Raw genomic sequence first — 18540 nt, forward strand, 5'->3', positions numbered from 1 at the left:
TACTCCCTGAAGGAAATTAACCCTTGGTGTATTCAATTCCTATGACTGTGCTTTCACCTGCTACCCTATACCACCTCCAGGAGGGAAGGAAGTTGAGAACCAAGCAGACAGCCTCAGGCTTCACCGAATCAGTCCACAGAGATGTTTAAGGAGTACCTTCTGTGTGCTGAGTTGCCTAGTTCCCTTGGGGAGATTCCAGAGGAGTGGAAAACACAGACAACCCCTTGCGAATCAAAGCTGTCGGTTGCACTTTCTTCAAACTGTTAGTTCAGTGCCACCTTGTGGAGGAACAAAACACTGTAAAATTTGACAACATAACATATTCTTCTGGAGAGTAGTGGTTTTCACTTAATTTACATGTTTATATTAATAGATTTTGTGCCTGCAGGTTGCTTTGGGGTCATGATTTTAGCTTTTATCTTCCCCCAGCTTTAAACCTCTGTTGAGAGGAGGCTTATACGGGTGGGTGATAGATTACACTCTGGGAGGCTCTTACTTAGTTCAAGGGCTTTCGGGTATCTTCAGCCATGACCTACAACAATATTTGCTTGTACTACTCTGATACTTTTTTCTGTTGTATTTAACGCTGGCCAGTATCTACTGAATTGAATTTATAACCCAATGGGTTGCTCTCTGTAGCTGGAAAAGCGACTTCTTTTTACAGAAGAGGAAACTGAGGCCCAGACGAAGGTGGCGCTTGCTCACGGGCTTCTGAACCCCAGTGGAGTGTGGGGGCCGCCCAATCCTCTTCAGGGTCAGCCTGCACGTTGACGAGATCTCTGTGCTCCTGACTTGCCGGGATAAGCACCCTAGCCCCTCTTCATTCCAGACGCGTCTGTTGGAGGAAGAGTTACGGGACTACCAGAGAGCTCAGGAGGAAGCGCTCACGAAAAGGCAGCTTCTGGAGCAGACGCTTAAGGACCTGGAGTACGAGCTGGAAGCCAAGAGTCACCTCAAGGATGACCGAAGCCGACTCCTCAAGCAGTTGGAGGTTTGTGGGCGGCGCGGGTGTGGGACTCGAGGGAAGCAGACTTTCCGCTCACGCCTCAACCTTTGGGCAGTCTTTGGCTTTTTTTCTCTTGAACAGCAAGACAGTAAAGTCATTTCTTGATTTGAGGAAGAAGCTAGTAGTTTGTAGACTCATAAGACGTCAGAGCTGGAAGGAATGATGGAAATAGACAGTGCTCAAGGCCAGGGAGAGAGAGCTGGAATTTAAAATCAGTGGAATTCCTGATTCAACTTCACAAATCAATAGAAATAACTTTTAAAACCTCCAGGGGACTTAGTAGCAGTTTATATCTAGGGAGTGATGTTTCCACCATTAAAGATTTTATTAGATGGGCCCTTTTAGAGGCTTAGAATTACCTGGTTAGGGTGTCATGGCCCCCCCCCCCCCCACCGCTAGATTGCCCTGTGTTTTGCTGATGTCCTGGTTCTAATCTCATTAGGGGAGGTCATTTTAAGTCAAGCTAAGGTCAACCCAGGTAACTAGGAAGTGATTATTCTAGGACCCAAACAATCTGGTTAAACACAAGCTAAAGCCTCGTCAGGCAGTGACGTGAGAACCTTTGGCGTAATGACCCTTGGCCTGACCCCCTGAAGTCTCCTGCTGGGTTCTGTACAGTACAGATTATAAGCAAGAAGAGAGCCCTGCGAAGAGGTGCTTTTAGGCACACGTTAGGTTGCCAGAACATCTCCTTCTAGAATATTCTGACTAAAAAGAACATTTCCTTTTACTAACTCAAGGTGTAGAAGCCATGGCATTGCTAAGCTTCATTTGCCCCTGTGCTGTATTAGAGCTATTTCTCCATTAATTATAAAATGAACAGCTCTCAAGACCCCGCCCCTGTGCGGCACACCCGAGGGTGCTTCCTCCCTAAGAGGCGGCTGGCAGGACTGTCTTGTTGGGACTCATATCTTGCTTGTTCCTTTACTAACACTTAACAGATGAATTCTCAGACTCAGGAGCTCTCTCAATAAAGGCGATTGTCTGTAAACTCAGAAACCCAGGTGACTGTCGTATGTAAATGCGGTACTTGTGGCTCTTTGGTGATTCTGAGTGACACTGGCCTGGGAGGGGTCAGGAACCACTGAACAAACAAGGAGGTTTGGTGCAGGACCCAGCCGTTCTGAGTTGGTTTTGGGGACTTTGGACTCCTGGGAGAGAGCTTTCTGGGTTCTCTGTAGATTTCGCTCACAGCAGGGAAGGCATTCACAGACATTTAGTCATTCACGAGTTCTGTTTTATTTTTGGTGCATACGGAGGCGTGTCAGCCAACTTTGACAATCGCAGAGACAATATTTATGTACAGATGCTGCAGGCTCACATAGAAACTCGTACTGCTGATTGCTTTTAGTGTGTCTGGCTCATGGCTCTGACTTAATCCAGACATATGACACGTTGGCTGGTGGCAGGAGAAACACATGTACAAACCCCACAGGCCCCCAGTTCGAGGTGGGGTGGTTTGTGTTCAGAGCCTCTTTTTTTTTTCCCCCCCCTTTGGTACACAAAGCTACTTTGAAGTACTTTTCTCTTAATACTCAGTGGTGTTAAATTAGGAAGGCTGAGGAAGATAGAAATTTCTCTTCTGTGAATATTCGGTTTAGCAGAATGGGCTGGCTGTCTTTATGTTACTCTGATGGGGATTTGGGAGTGCATGGCGCTACGTATATGAGGTTCCCTAGCAGAAAAAGGCAGATGCAAAAGGTTGTTCTAGACTCTGTTCCTGGGAGGGTCTTGGAAGCCCTGAGCAGGAGAGAGGAAGAACATTGTCCTGAGTCTAGAGTATTTAGAGGAGTGTGCCTTGGACGATATCTTGGTTTCCATTGTTTTTTAACAGATACCTGTTAAGCTTAGGTAGATATTTGTAAAATTACTGATTCATAAGGGAAAAAAAAAGGCTTGAAGGAAACATGCTAAAATATCCTCAGTGCTTGTTAGGGTTTGGGGTAAATATTGTTTTCTCCTTTTATGTACTTTCTAGATGCACAATTATATTTTACATTATAAAAGCAATAAAACCCAGTTTTAAAAAGATGTACTTTGCACAGTATGAGAAAAAGACACATCTTTCCTCCAAACTCTAATTCATGGTGTTCAGCTCTGATTTGCCCTTGGGGTTGTCCTTCCACAGCGCAGTCCTTGCTCCTAAAAACTTGGTCAGTGCAAGTTAAATAGGTTGTGTTTGTGACTTCTTTCTTAGGACAAGGTGTCTCAACTGGAGATGGAGCTGGAAGAAGAAAGAAACAACTCTGATTCGCTGTCTGAGAGGATCGCTCGGGGCAGGGAACAGGTACTGTTCTGTAGTTGAGTGGTGAGTGGATCACCCTGCATGAAAAAGGAAATGTGAGAGGTTAAACCTGAGGATTCAGCTGGAGGAGGGAGAGAAAGTCCCTGGCTGATGGAAAGGATGGAAGGTGGGGTCAGTCACTAAGAGGGAGGTGTAATATATAACATGGAGCATATAGAGTGGAAGTTTCCAGAGTGGTCATGTATAACAATGTATTAGTCACAATAGGCAAAGTGCTTTTAGAGCTGAGGCTCTAAGAATCATTAGTTTAACAAGCAATCATGAAATTTGGTAGCTACCACTGTATTAGTGCCATGGGAAGTAAATGATATGATGCAGTCTTCTCCGTTAAGAACTTTGCCCGCAGGGCTTCCCTGGTGGCGCAGTGGTTGAGAGTCCGCCTGCCGATGCAGGGGACACGGGTTCGTGCCCCGGTCCGGGAGGATCCCACATGCCGCGGAGCGGCTGGGCCCGTGAGCCATGGCCGCTGAGCCTGCGCGTCCGGAGCCTGTGCTCCACAATGGGAGAGACCACAACAGTGAGAGGCCCGCGTACCGCAAAAAAAAAAAAAAGAACTTTGCCAGCAAATTAGCAATACATACACCTCTGAGGCATCCACAGTACAGTGACAGTACCTTGCAAGTGAGTGCTTTTTGCAGTTTTCAAATGACAGGAGTTTCACTTATATCTGATCCTTACAGGAACACTGGGAGGCAGCCAGGGATCGTTCACTGTCCTCACATTGTACGTAATGGAACTAATTTCCCAAACTACACTTGGGATAATCCCAAGGTTTTGAGGGTTTGTTTCCATGTTTTCATTAAAAAAAAAAAGTTCAGAGTGCCTGAGTCATATCCTGGAGATGGGGTGTCACATCACTAGAAAGTGGTAGCACCATTAGCTGGTTACCGTGTCCCCATTGCATGCCCAAACCATTTGACAGATAAAACTGTGGAAATATTATGGGACAAGGATTCAGAACATTCAGTGGTGGTTTTACAGAGAGTTTGTATTCACTAATCTCAGCCTTTTATTTACATGATACCTTCGGATACCTATAGAAACCTCTGATGGGATGTACTTTCAATGGCAACTTATTTTTACGCCCAGCTCCTGAAAATGGTGCCAGTAAAACTGTACGTTTAATAGACATTTAGAAAGCTCTTCACCTTTTGATTTGCTTTGGGCACTTTCTTAATTAAACAATGCAAACAAAACCTAAGAGCCTTGGATGGTACTGAGTATAATTTAGGAAATTATCTGTGTGAAGGATTTAAAGAAAAAGTCTGAAGTACAAATTAATACAAAATTAATATGGAATCTTCCCACTTTCCTCTGCTCACCCTTCTCCTTACTCCTATGTGCCACCTTTCCCACACTTTGGGATGACCAAGAACTGGAGCTTCCAGCGCTTAGGGACAATGCCGTTCTAGGCTGGTAGCCCCTGTTCAAAGCTGAAGGTGAATCACTGGCTTCTTTTCCATCTGCCTTCGCTTCCCTATTGACAGCTTCTTTGCAAACAGGTCGGATTCTGGTGCTCCTTTGCTCCCGAGAGTGAAGGAAATTCCAAGCAGAGGCTCCATCCACCCTCCCACTGCACTTGGGTTCTGCCCACATATTTCAGTCCTGTTTATGGTGCTAGTATCATTCCTCTGGAGGGGTGGCAGCCCACCTGACCTGAGCTGCAAAAGTTTAGAGAAAGACCTTCATGGAAACCTGAAGTTCGGGTGGAGAGCCCAACCTTGACGTTTGAGACCTAATAGTTCTTAGTAAAGTCTGCATTTTCTAAGTTCTCCTGCTGGTATAGAAGCTGCTTTGTTAGGAATTCCTGCCGGCCTGGCTAAGGCGCCCCCTTACCACAGGGCTTTTCAGGATCTGCTAAGCGTTGGTGATGATGCGAGAAGTGGCCCTGAATTTGTTTTGCTAATGCTTCTTGCAACTTAGGCAAGGAGGAGTGGTGGGGAAGTATGTCATCCTATCAATAACCAGGCAGTTAAAACAGCCTTCCAGACCCGAAGCAAAACACAGACAAACTGAACCAGAGATCGTTGCCTCACTTGAGTCTGCTGATGGCCCAACACTAAGGAGGCCCGTCACTTAGGTCTGTTTGCTTTGGGCCTCTTCTCTCTTCTCTCAACAGGATTTGTGGGTAATAGAACTGCTCTCTGTGATCTGCTCAAGGTTGAAAATATTTTCACTGAGCTGAGAACCTAAAGTAAGCCCGGGGAGGAAGTAGTAGAGGGGACGTACTTGTTCTCGGGAGAAGAATCCCTTGTCCAGCCTCCTGCACCGACCCCACGTAGCTCCAGGAAAGTCTCCACCCCTCTGAGCGCAGCCTCTAAGATCTATGCAAAGGAGGCTGTTTGTCCAGGAGATTTCTGAAGTCTTTTCTGAATTCTCACACTGAAATGCTGTGAGAAGGTCTTATAAAATTAAGTGTCTGAGTCGCCCTTTAACTCTTGTCATTCCCTCCCTGTGTCTGAGTTTATGTGCCTGAAAAGATGGGTTTCACCAATGTCTCTAGCCTTTTTGCTCTATTTGTTCTATTTTCCTCGTCACTTTTCTTTGTTCTCACTGCACTCTCTGGGGTAGGGAGGGTAAAGCCTGGTGTCTGTTAAAAGTGGAGAAATTGAGCATCGTGTTCAAACTGAGGTAGGAATTACGAAAGCAATAAAACAAAACAAACGGCTGAGATGAAGTGGGGTCTCCTGATGGAGTGCTCTCTTCTGGCATGAGGTGCCTTTGGATTTTTGAGCAAGGGTAGAGAAATGGGTTTGTCAAATATACCCACCTTACAGGAAAGCATTTACTTCTCACTCAAAGTCAAGGTCAATCGGAGACTCGCTTCTTGCCTCTTAAAGTAAAGGTTCAAGAAAGGGCTCTGAGTGTAGACAGGTGGGCCTTGATTCTGAAGTTGTTTCAGTTCATTTAGGTTAACTTCTAGGGATGTACCGGCTGCCTTCCTGCCCGAATCAGAGAAATGGGAAGCTTCTAAACCTAAGACCCCTTCTCTGCCCCCTCACATGCTGCCCTGTGACACCTCCTCACGGGAAATGTCTCTTAAGGAGCAGGAAATGGTGCCTGTCTGTCCTCTCCAACCTGATTTGTAGCATCCGGTCTGGATGTGCTGCAAACTGCTCTGAAGAGGGAAGGCATGGGGAACTTTATGTTTTGGATCTTGGTCTCTTTAAATTAAAAAGTCAAAGGTTGCAGCTCTTCTCTCTACTTAATCTCTGCATGCTCACAAGCTCCCTGTCTAAATCTTTTTTTTTTTTTTTGGCACCCTCTGAACATCTCCCATTCATTCTCCTAGTCTGAGTGACAGGGCTTAGGTGGGAAAACAGAGAAAGAGGTTTTCCGGTATTTTAGTGAATGGCCTACACCATTTACAGAATCTTAGATGTGGCGAGGACCTCCAGGTTCATTTCCCCAGACCTTCTGTGCAGTGGATGAGAGAGCCGAGGCCCAGAATCACCTGTGATCCAGCCAGGGTGCACGGCTGACCAAGGCAGGCACTGTGGTTGGCTTGAGGAGCAGAGGCTTCCCTAAACAATGGATAACTATCAAGAAAAAGCAGTGGGTACTAAATGCCAAGTGAAAGAGTCAGACAGCTAAGGAGGGAAAGACCATGATAGCGAGGGTGACAGTGGGAGTTCTTAGGGGAAGGCTGGCCCGGAGCTGGCTTTGCAGAAAGGGTAAGATTTAGACAAAGTAAGGAATGGGAAGGGAATCCTAGATATGGTGGAGGGTGTGAACAGGGATTGGGAGGTAGGGTCTATTTAGCATTTTCCGGAGCAGCGAATGGACTGCTGTGCTTGGTTAGGTTTCTGGTGTCCGTGAGGGAATAACGGGAGAGGCAGGTTAAGGGATTTTGAAAGGACTGTACCTTGAAGGCAGTGGGGAGCCTTGGAAGGTCGTCGAGCAGAACAGTGAAGCGTACACAGTGTTCTCGAAGGGGATGGGAGTAAGGGCAGGAGAAAGGGGGCCTGAGTGAAGCCTCAGCTGGGCTGTTTCCAGGGACAGAGGACAGGAGAGGCGGTTGTGAGATCAAACATTCTATCCTTTTCATGTGTTCGTTTCCACTTTCTCGTGCTTAACATCTGATGCTCAGTAAATGCTGGCAACGTTCTTTGTAAGTTCCCAGCCCTTCTAAGGCCTTCCTTTTAGATACACGTTCAGGATATTCTTTTTTTTTTTTTAATTGATTTTTATTGGAGAAGAGTTGCTTTACAGTGTTGTGTTAGTTTCTGCTGTACAGCAAAGTAAACCAGCTCTATGTATACATATATCCCCTCTTTCTTGGACTTCCTTCCCATTTAGGTCACCACAGAGCCCTGAGTAGAGTTCCCTGTGCTGTACAGTAGGTTCTCATTCGTTATCTGTTTTGTACATAGTAGTGTGTATATGTCAATCCCAGTCACCCAATTCATCCCACCCCCCAGGATATTTTAAAGTTGAAGGAAATTTGAATGAAATAGTGGGTGCTATACTGGCTTTGGGTCTGTTTAAATCCGGAGAAATCCTTTTTCCTCTCCTTCCTCTAAAGCCCTGTTTCCCTTTACGATATTTGCCGTCCTTCCTGAGGGTTCTCCGGGTGCTGGGCACTGTGCCCGTGCCTTGCATGCTTCCTCTTGTTGTTTTCAGGGCTCACGAGGCTAACTGGCTCCTTAGGGTCTCGAGGCTTGTAAGAAGTGTGGAGCCAAAGCCCATCACCTCCCACCTGTTCCCATCATCCCAGCGTCGGATAGTGAGGGTGGTAAAAACACCCCAAATGTTTGGGTCTCTGTGCCCAAGTTTAAAAATAATGCCACAGTGTCTCTTAATATGAGTGAGGGTTTATTTTCACCTGATCCTCTCCTGACCCTCGTCCTGAGTCCAGGATTCAGATGGCCCAGCTTGGTGTTGCAAATGTGTCCCACAGGCCGATGTTCTAGCTCCTTGGGCACTGCTGCGTGACTGCTGGTGGCTGAGTGCCTACAGTTAACAGTGGATCTGGGCCGAGATGGAGAGGTGTTCTCTTGGCCACGGAGGCCAGGATAACCCAGCCCAGTGGAAGGACCATTTGTTCAACCCAGGCAGCCAGCAGGCAAGAGGAGAGCTGCCCTGTTGCCTTGGCAACTGCAGGGTAAATCCCAGTGGATAAAGTTGCAGGCTTCTGCAGTCATTTTCAGGAGCTGCTCCCGAGTGGCTGGCTCACACCTGCTCCTCAGTCTGCACCAGGGGGATGCAACCACCAGAATACGGGCCTGGGAAATAAGGCTGCTTTGCAGCCAGCACGTGAAAGATCAGAAGGGGATTTCTTTCTTTCTTTTTGTTTTTTCTTCTTTAATTAAAATGATCCTGGTCTCAGAACTGCCTCCTATTGTAAAGACTACTCAAAAACCCAATGTGTACAGTGGGTTAATAATAATTTTCCTTTCTTGTGACTGAGTATCGCTTTTAGTACTAGCCAAGAGTGTGTGCTCACCAACCCCTTTACAGCCCCACGGTAAACACAGGTGATGGGGTTAAATATTATTATTAGCGATCATAAATATCTCTGGCTTTTCATTAACCCAGAAGGCAGCTGCTTCTAATCCCGAGAGCTGGCTCAGGTCACGGGTGCCTCTGACATAAACCCACTGGAATCTGATACTGTTATTTCCGATCAACGTGCTCAGGGTTTAGCATTCTTTCAATCCAGCTGTGATAACTGTTGCCTTCGGCTCCCCTTCTGTTTTTAATTCGACTGGAAAGTTTTTGTTTGGTCTACTTGGTATAGTTGAAGGGTAAACAGCAACGTAAAGCGCTAAGCTTACATAAAGAAATGTTTTTTCTCAGCCTCAGATTTACTTCCCTGGTCCAAAGGAGGAAGCTGGCTAAGCCAGAGGCCATTTCTCTCTCTCTCTCTTTTTTTTTTTTTTTTTGTCCCCAATGTGGGCTCAGGGTGAGAAGAGTCTGATGTGGAATATTCACGAGTCACGGGGCCATTCCTGGAGATCACAGTATTGAGGAACTCGACGGAAACACGTGTGGTTTATGGTGAAACCCACCCTTGGGCGTATTGTCCGTAACACCACGTGGTATTCCTTGTGTACGGCTCCGCGTGGTGTTTTTTAAAAATTTGTTCATTTCACACTTAATTTATTTTTTAAGTTTTTTATGTTATATTGGAGTATAGTTGATTAACAGTGTTGTGTTAGTTTCAGGTGTACAGCTGGTGTATTTATTTTAGAATTCAGGGTCTGGCTCTCCTTTTTTGAAGACCTGAAGGAAGCCTATCATGTTTGCCAAAAAGACTGGAGGAAAATTGACTGTCCGGTGACAGTAACTGTTAAGTTTTATGGTCTCACATTTGTTCCTTCCTGTTCTTCACTCTGATTTATTTTACACTTGCATTTTAATAGCCATCTTTGGAGGGGATGTGGTGGGGTATAAATAATTACTGTTTTGCTTTGTTTTTCCTTTGGAGACTCGCATTTGCCTGGGGCGCTCCTGGGAGGTCTTGAACCTGCAGGGACCTCCGGGATGCTGTTTCCTGAGTGCCCCTCTGTACGGGGAGGCTCATTTCCTGGCAGGATCCACAATTTCCAGCCAGTAGCCCCGAGGGAGCAACACCTTGGCCGATGGCCGCTTCTTTAAGTTTGTCCTGAACCCCAGCCTGGGCCCAGCGCCGTGGACCCCTTGGCGATCTTTAAATCCCTCCACAGCGCTTCTCTGCCTCATGCCACTGGAGGTGCTTCTTCCTTTTAGGCTCCGAAGGCCCCCCCAGAACTCCTACTTCTCGGTTTTGCCCTTCACTGAGGGACCTGGGAGGTCGGCAGAGAAGGGAACGGCCGCCAGTCCTGAACCTCCCACCTGGGAGGTGGGGATGGTAACGTCTGCCTCAGAGAGTCCTGGGAGAATTAACAGGCTCAGACGTGGACACTCGTAGTCACTCCGCACCTGTCGCCAGGGGCTCTTGGTTCTCTGTTTCCCTCCTCCTTCCTCAGGCCTGGAGCACAGCTGTGGAAGTCACTGCCTGCCTCCTCACGCAGTTGCTGAACAGCTGCCAGAGCCCCTGGACTCTGCCCCCACGGCCTTTTATTGCCTTCTGGTGGATTTTGGCCTCACCGCCGGCCCCCCCCCCCCCCCCACCGCCACCAGCAACTAAACTTCTCTCTTTCTCTCTTCCTCTCTCTCGACAAGCCTCCAGGTCTTCCTTATCCCTTAACTTTTGGGGAAATAATCTCCCTTCCCTTCTCTTTCCCTTCCTGCTGCCTCTGGGCCTCCGAGCTACAGGAGCCTTCCCCGCCCCCCCCCCCCCCGCCGAGCCCTGGCTTACCGTCCCTCTCCTGGGCTCTCTCCCACTCCCGTGCTGCCCCCAGCGTGGGCCTGCATCCCTCCCTGAACAGTCTCCTGTCACACTCCCGTCCCGCTACAGTCCATCACCTGTAACTGTTTCCTCCTCAGTGATTCTCCCCCTCGGTCTGCTAACAGCTGTGGGCATCTGTCTTGCAAACCCCTTACTTGAGCTCTCCTCAGCCCTCGGCTCAGAGTTGTCATCTGTCACGCTACGGTTCTAGAGAAGAGGGGCTTCCCTGTCTCTCCCTTCTCTGCTGAGCCTCCCAGAGCCATCTTCCTGGCCAACCTAGACGCATCTTCCTCTGTCCTCGCCCTTCTGGGCCTTTGCAGCAGGTCAGTGTCCTGCTTTTCTCCATACCTCCCCTAACGAAGTGGAGCGGGGCGGCCTTCCCAGGGCACGGTTCTCCTCATTCTTCATGCACTTCTCCTCGGTGAGCTCATTTGTCCTGTGGCTTCAGCTGGCATCACCCAGTCTCCACACCTGTATCTGCAAACTCCCCTGGACTCTAGGGGTACCTAGGGATGTTAATAGTACCCACCTCATCAGGTGGTGGTGAGGATGAAATGAGATAACGCTATAAAAATGCTGCAGACTTACTTTTGTTAAGTGCAATGCAGACGTTCGCTGTGGTTACAATATTGTAACGGGCCCTGTGTGACTGCTCCCTGTCTGCCTCGCCACCTGAGCTCTTAACCCGTCCCCTTGCCTCCATGCGTGTCCACCTCAGTGCTCTTGATTCTTCCAGCGCTCCCTTCCTCTTTCGTAGCTCCTGCCTTTTCTCATTAGTGGTCCCTGGCTAGGAGAGCTGCACTTCCTCTCCCACCCCGTCCCCACCCTGCCTGACTCTGACCTCCCTCTCAGCTCTCAGATCTCAGCTCAGCGTCTCTTGCTCTGGAGAATTTCCTCGACCCTCCCAGTCTGGGCTGTGACCACTGCCGTGCACCCCGTGCCAGCATGCTGTCCTTCCCCATTGCAGTGACACTGACCACAGGGACAGGGCTTGTTCATTTGTCCCCCACGAGCCTATAATGAGGTCAGGTACTGTCACGCTGTCCAGCCTAGGGCTGTGATAATACAGTCTGAACGAATGCATGGGCCCACCCCATCATTCCAAGACCACCCCTCCCCCGGCACTCAAACATACGTGTTCACAAACACACACTCGCTGTCACCCTGACCGAGTGGGTCTTTTCTGGGGACGCCCCTAAAGGTCTGGAGTCATGGAATGGCTACTGTAGCTGAAAGATGGAGACCGGGGCCTTAGAAGGAGGGCTGCACAGCGCCGCACGGCAGGCGGGAGGCACCGAATGTGCTTTCACTGCGTTGTAGGCCAGCTCCAAGGCCCTACAGGCCGCCTTGTTCAGCTTCCTTGTTTAGAAACGGGGAGTCCACATCCCAGAGGTGAGGCGACCAAGGTCACATGCAGGTGGATGCAGAGCCAGGAAGAGCAGCTGGGCCATCGCTCCCTGTGTAATTGCTTCCCGTCGCGGTGAAAGTCTAGCCGTGTCCTCAGTGAGGTCCTGGCCTCTGCCCAGCGGGCGTGAACAGAACAGTTTCCCCCAAGAGGCACATCGTGGTCCCGTGGCCCAGCCGTGCTGACGACCTCTGTAGGGGTGTTGGCTGATTCACAGCCGTGCTCGGAGTGGGGCTGTGAAGCTGCATTCATTACCCGTGGACCTGGTGCTCCTAGAGCAGTTAGAGGAATTGTCCAGGGCCCTCTTTGCAGCATGTGATTCTCGAGGGCCCGGGGCCAGGCGGGGGCTTGGAGCCGAGGGAGGAGTTCTATGTGCTCTGCCTGCTGACCTGTGCACGGCTGGCATGTTTTCCCCTGCCGCGTACAAGGATGCCCTAAGGAGACCAGCTGCCTCCCGGATCTTGGTTTTTACGTGACAGCTGTATGTAGACCCTAAGTCTGTTCGAAGCCTTTTCACTGAGTTAGTCTAGAGAGCCAGAGCAGGTGAGGTAGTGGGCCATGAGTAGGCACGGCCTCTGTTCTGATCCTTCTTCCTCCCGAGATGTGGATAACTGCCCCAGACCTCAGTGTACTCTGCTGTAAACTTCGAAACCTCTGTGACTTAGAAGCCTGCCAGTCAGAAGTGCAAAAATGTGAACTTTTTGGGGGGCCACACAGGTTCACCCTCCTCTGTGGGCAGGGTCTCGGCTTCCTCCTGTGGTACTGAGCTCTCCATGTCCCAGTCCTGCCCATCGCCAGCCTCGTTCCTTACCACTCCCTGTCACCCACTCTGGGCCAGCCGCACCACTCTGCTTGTCATTCCGTGCATACGCTGTGGTCGGGACAGTGGGAGACGCAAGCCTAGCCTGTCGTGGTGGTGGCGTCTCCTCTCATTATTCCTCAGGTCTTGCACTCCAGGTGGATGGCAGGGAAGGTGGGGTGAGCTTGTTTTACTCACGAGGGTGCTTGTACAGGATTTGGATTTGTGAAAATCAAAATCAAGGCTGGTCAGGGTGAGACTGTTACACGTGCTCCCCAGGCATCCAGGGACTCCAGTGTGCACACCTCTTACCTCTGTCGGACCCGGCCTTAAGCAGGAACAGGCAGTTTTATTTTCCTGGCTCACCTTCTTAGTTGTCTGGGCTTCTTCAGGTTGCCCTCTGCTGGACGGTCCTGGGAACAGGGTCTGGGGCCTCTGCCTCTGAAGCGCATTTCACTGTTGCTACGGCCCACTGGGGATGGGGAATGGAGACACCGATAGGCAGACGACGGGGTTTCTTTCCAGATGCCGCTCAGCTAGGCTCATTTCCTATGAATATAGAAGAAATCCTCGGTGAGGCTTAGCCTTTGGCAGGACACCTGGAGTGTTCTTGCTGACTTCTGTTTTTGGCATAAGAAGGGAGAAATCTAGCAGCACGTGAGATATGCTGACTGCAGAAGCCTTTGCTGAAGCTCGAACTTGTAATGCAGCAGCCAGCAGCTCCGGGGAATACTAGCTTCCCCTGTTACTTCTTGTGTAGATCCCTGGCAAGCTGGGCGACTGACTCATCCCCGTTTGCCTGGGACTCCCTCAGTTTTAGCGTTCAGAGTCACATGGCCTGAGCACATCCTCAGTCCCGGACAGGCTGGGATGGTTGGTCATGGTCCAAGTTGATTAACTTCTCCAAGCCCTGCTGTCCTCAGCAGAGATGATATTTACCTGTGTCATAGGCTTGTTGTGGGGATGTCGTAGGATAGCACAGGCGGAGTGCTGAGCAGGTGTAGTGGTTCCCTAGGGCTGCTGTAACAAAGTATCGGTACCAGAAACTAGGTGGCCGAGAACAACAAAAATGTGTTGTCTCAAGCTCTGGAGGCCAAAAGCCTGAAGGCACAGTGTCAGCAGGGTCGTGCTCCCTCCAGACCTGTAGGAGAATCCCTCCTCGCTTCTTCCTAGCTTCTGGCAGTTTGCCGGCAGCCTTTGGTGCTCCTTCACTTGTAGATGCCTCACTCCAGTCCTCCGTCTTCACGTGGCATTCTCCCTGTGTCTCTGTCTTGCCTCTGTGCATGTCTGTCTCTGCATTCAAACTTCCCCTTTTTATAAGGACACCCGTCATACTGGATTCGAGCCCGCCCTAATGACCTCAGTTTAACTTGATTACCTCTGTGAAGATCCTTTTTCCAGATAAGGTCACATCTGAGGTTCTAGGGGTTAGGACTTTAATATATCTTTTTGGAGGGGACAGGATTCAACCCATAACGGCAGGGTTAACTTTGACTGTTATTGGTATTTGTATCATTATTGTTGCAATCACTGAGAACTCAAGAATATCTAAGGGACAGCTCCAGTATTCAAGAGGAGAAGGCAGGAGGCCCCCGTCATAAAGAGGAGCTGACTTGGTTGTTGGAATTCATAGCTGCGAACCATTTCAGCACAAAGGCTATAGGAACACCCCCTCTAACCTCTGGGCTTTTGCACTGTGTGGTGTAGATGGAGCAGATGCGGAACGAGCTACTTCAGGAGCGAGCCGTGAAGCAAGACTTAGAGTGTGACAAGATTTCCCTGGAGAGACAGGTGAGGGCAGCTGGCCCCATGAACCGCCCCCCCCCCCGCCCCACCGTGGCTTTGGACTAGAGCCCCTTGGTTGAGCCTTTTTTGCACAGCACCCCCAAGAACTCTGCAGAGTAACTCACCTGAGAGGTACAGGTGTTTCTAAGGCCTTTTCCAGAGAGGTTATTCCCACAATATTAAGTGTGCTTGTGAGTTTAGCAGCTGGGGAGAGGTAGAATTGCAAGTGTTGTTTCTAGATCCTAAAGAAGGCTAAATTCGAATGAAAGGAGAATAATAAAGAACCAGTGTCCTCAGATGCAGGAGTTGCTAACAAACCTTACTTGAATCGCTATTTCTTTTACGTGCCATTCATGTTAGTTCTTCACTGAATATGATGTATGATATTGCTGAAGGAGCCTATTTCTCCTGTCCCGCCCCAGTAGGTTTATTTATTTATTTATTTTGGCCGTGCCGCACAGCACGTGGGATCTTAGTTCCCCGACCAGGGCTCAAACCCACACCCCCTGCAATGGAAGCGTAGAGTCTTAACCACTGGGCCTCCAGGGAAGTCCCCCACCCCAATAGGTTTATAAAAGGCCAAGGTCAACCTCATTTGTCTGACATCCGGTAGTCTTAGGACATGCAAAGATTTCACTTAGGCTGATAAGCAATATGATAGAATCTCTTCTTTTGGCTTGCCAGGACATGAGTGCAAAGCTTTTCCCTGGATACATCCCCAGGTCTCCTGGGGCCACACATCCTAAGGTGGAAAGCAGGCTTACCCCAGTCGCCGACCAAACACTGCCCTGCCCTGTGTTCTGCTCTGCTCTGCACAGAGGGTGCGGCAGACACAGCCCCTCACGGCCTCCCTGTCTGATTCCAGAACAAGGACTTAAAGAGCCGGATTATCCACCTGGAAGGTTCCTACAGGTCCAGCAAAGAGGGGCTGGTGGTGCAGCTGGAGGCCAGGATCGCAGAGCTGGAGGACCGTCTGGAGAGCGAGGAGAGGTGAGCTGGGCCCAGCCGTGGTGCAGAGGCCCTGGTGGGCAGTGGGCATCACATTACAAAGTGCTTTCACGCTTGTATCTCTTCCTATCCTCGAAAGCCTGTGAGGAAGGCAGAGCAAGTACAACCTTGCTGGAAAATTGTTCCCATTGTATAGATGAGAAAACTGAGACCCACCAAAGTAAATGACTTGAGGAAGGTAGCCTGGCAGAATATTGATGTAGCAGGACTAAAACTTGGGACTCCCCACTGCTCAGTTCTTAGCTGCTCCTTTCCCCATGCCTTAAATAGGACAGGCTGCCTTGTAAGCTACTGAGTTTGAGGTGGAATAGAGGTAAGGTGGCTGTCTCTGCTCTGGGGGGCCAGGTATATTCAAGCAGAGACTGAGTGGCCATCTGTCAGAGATGGGCATGTGGGTGGAAGGGACACAGGATCAGATGACTACATGTGATTCTCTACAGCTTGTTCTCAGACCACAGCCTGAGGGCCAGTACCGGGTTAAGCTTGACCAGCCTCAGTTCTGTTCTTTTCTTTTTTTTAATTTTTATTTTTGGCTGCATTGGGTCTCTGCTGCTGCGTGCGGGCTTTCTCTAATTGCGGTGAGCGGGGGCCACTCGTCACGGTGGCCTCTCTTATTGCGGAGCAGGGGCTCTAGGCACACGGGCTTCAGCAGTTGTGGCACGCAGGTTCAGTAGTCGTGGCTTGCGGGCTCTAGAGTGAGGGCTCAGTAGTTGTGGCTCATGGGCTCTAGAGCATGGGCTCAGTAGTTGTGGCTCACGGCTCCAGAGCACGGGCTCAGTAGTTGTGGCTCGTGGGCTCAGTAGTTGTGGCGCACGGGCTTAGCTGCTCCGTGGCATGTGGGATCCTCCCGGACCGGGGCTCGAACCCGCGTCGCCTGCCTTGGCAGGCAGATTCTTAACCACTGCGCCACCAGGGAGGTCCCCAGCTTCAGTTCTTACTCATGGCCCCTCACCTTCCTGGAAGCAGTGTGGGTGTGTGTGTGCATAGAGCACTTTACGTTATCCATTTTCAGTAAGACTTTTGGGACTGGACCTTTTTGCTCCAGGGCAGCCTGGAGTAAACTCCAAATATTCACAGCCTGGCAGTCTATGACCCACTGCCTTACCAAGTAAAGCCCAGGACTGGGAGTACTCAGGGCAGGTCTGGCTCCGGCTCAGCCTCTCGCTGGCTCCGCAGCCTTGGACAAAGTCCCTCCCCCTCTCAGAGCCCCTGTTTCCTCATCTGTCCAACGAGCAGTGCTGTCCTGCTGTACACTTGTGAGTCTCTCTGACCCTGCGTCCACCAGATAGCCCTGGGCTGGCCTCCCAGGCGGCTGGGATGAGACGGTCCTCTGTTCTGCTTCCCCCACTCTTCCAGGGACCGGGCCAGCCTCCAGGTCAGCAACCGCCGGCTGGAGCGGAAGGTGAAAGAGCTAGTGATGCAGGTAGACGATGAGCACCTGTCGCTGACTGATCAGAAGGACCAGGTGCGGGACGCTCTGCGAGCACTTTTGAGATTTAATGTCTCGGGCTGGGGAAGCGAGAGGGAGGGGAGGCCTCGGCGGGCAGGCAAGGGGTGAAGTTGAGTGGACTGAGTCCGCCCTTTCCACTCCACCCCTTACGTCATGGAATGGGGCCTTTAGAGCCCACTTTAGTAGGGGATTTCAGCAAACTTCAGACCCTGAACTTGGCTTTTAAAAAGTAGAATTTTCGGTCTTAGAGCCTCATCTCCACTTTCCCGTGAGGCTGGTTGCCCCCTTTGCCGCACCTTGGCTGCTGGGAGAGAAGGGGGCTGGACCACTGGCCTCTCTGTGCTGGGCTGGGCGACCCGCCGGCTCACGGCCTGCCTTCCCCCTGCAGCTGAGCTTGCGCTTGAAAGCAATGAAGCGACAGGTGGAGGAGGCTGAGGAGGAAATAGACAGACTGGAAAGTTCTAAGAAGAAGCTGCAGAGGGAGCTGGAGGAACAGATGGACGTGAATGAGCATCTGCAGGGGCAGCTAAATTCCATGAAGAAGGACTTAAGGTGGGCAAGTGCGGCGACCCCCCCGGGGCCGTGATGGCCCTGACGTTGGAGGGGAGCCTGATGCTTTCAGAGCGCTCCCACTCCTTTGTCTCAAGCTGATCCCTTGTTGTCACCTTTGGGGTCATCCCACCCTAGGGGTGAGAGCGGCTGTATCCACTCCGGTCGCCCCACGTGATCAGTAGGGTGTCACATGTGTCATCCTCATACCATTGCCCTGGTGTCGGCCGGGCAGGTATCGTCCCTGTCGTCCTGAGGCTCAGAGCAGGTCAGACTAGCTCACGCCACCGTGTAGGGAGCAGCTCCTGGACCAGCCCTTAGGGACTCCTGGGTTAGGGAGAAATGAGGTAAAGTTGTGGCTTGTGTTCTCAGGAGGACGAGGATGTCCCAAACCTGGTCTCCGGAGAGAGCTGCTGTCTGGAGCTCCCCTGCCACGGTCCCAAGGATGGGGGATTAGGTGCGGGGTTGCTTTCCCTGCCTCAGGGTCACTGCCTGGGGTATTGGAGTGAGGGGGTGAGTTTAAGTTCACACCCATTGTGGAGCTGGGCCTTTCTTGGAGGCCGACTGTGACCTGGGGCTTTTTGCTGGCTGCCCAGGTAGTTCTCTTATAAATGCCCAGAAGCCTGGAGCCTGTTGAGAATCCTGTAAACAGGGCATGTCTGTCGAGAGCCCGGCCCCAGGCTGGCATTAGGGGGCACCAAAAATCTCAAGAATCAAGATGCAATATTAAAATAAAAATTAATGCAAACAGCCCATGGGGAACAAGATGATAAAATTTTAAGTTAAGATGGGATTTATGGCAGCACCCTGCTGAGCCATGTTGGAGCTTGAGGCAGAAGGAAAGATCAGTGCTGTTGACCTTGCCCCAGCCCTGCCCAGCCCACCCTGTCAGCAGCAGCCTCCCGTGCTCTCAGGTGGGCA

At 50.5% G+C, this 18540-nt stretch overlaps 1 protein-coding gene across 3 annotated transcripts in view; it reads left to right on the top strand.

Moving 5' to 3' along the window:
- CGNL1 (cingulin like 1) overlaps positions 1 to 18540 on the top strand; it is a 155807-nt gene that overhangs the window by 134050 nt on the left and 3217 nt on the right. For 2 of the 3 annotated variants that reach the window (XM_067748098.1, XM_067748116.1), the window contains 6 exons: positions 830 to 991; positions 3204 to 3293; positions 14535 to 14618; positions 15478 to 15602; positions 16977 to 17085; positions 17459 to 17622. In XM_067748098.1, the coding sequence (XP_067604199.1) occupies positions 830 to 991; positions 3204 to 3293; positions 14535 to 14618; positions 15478 to 15602; positions 16977 to 17085; positions 17459 to 17622 (734 nt within the window). The remainder of the gene's footprint in view (positions 1 to 829; positions 992 to 3203; positions 3294 to 14534; positions 14619 to 15477; positions 15603 to 16976; positions 17086 to 17458; positions 17623 to 18540) is intronic. The other variant, XM_067748108.1, reaches the window with a different exon arrangement.

This window comes from Pseudorca crassidens, chromosome 1 (genome assembly GCF_039906515.1).
Source record: "Pseudorca crassidens isolate mPseCra1 chromosome 1, mPseCra1.hap1, whole genome shotgun sequence".
In the NCBI taxonomy this organism is placed as follows: domain Eukaryota; kingdom Metazoa; phylum Chordata; class Mammalia; order Artiodactyla; family Delphinidae; genus Pseudorca; species Pseudorca crassidens.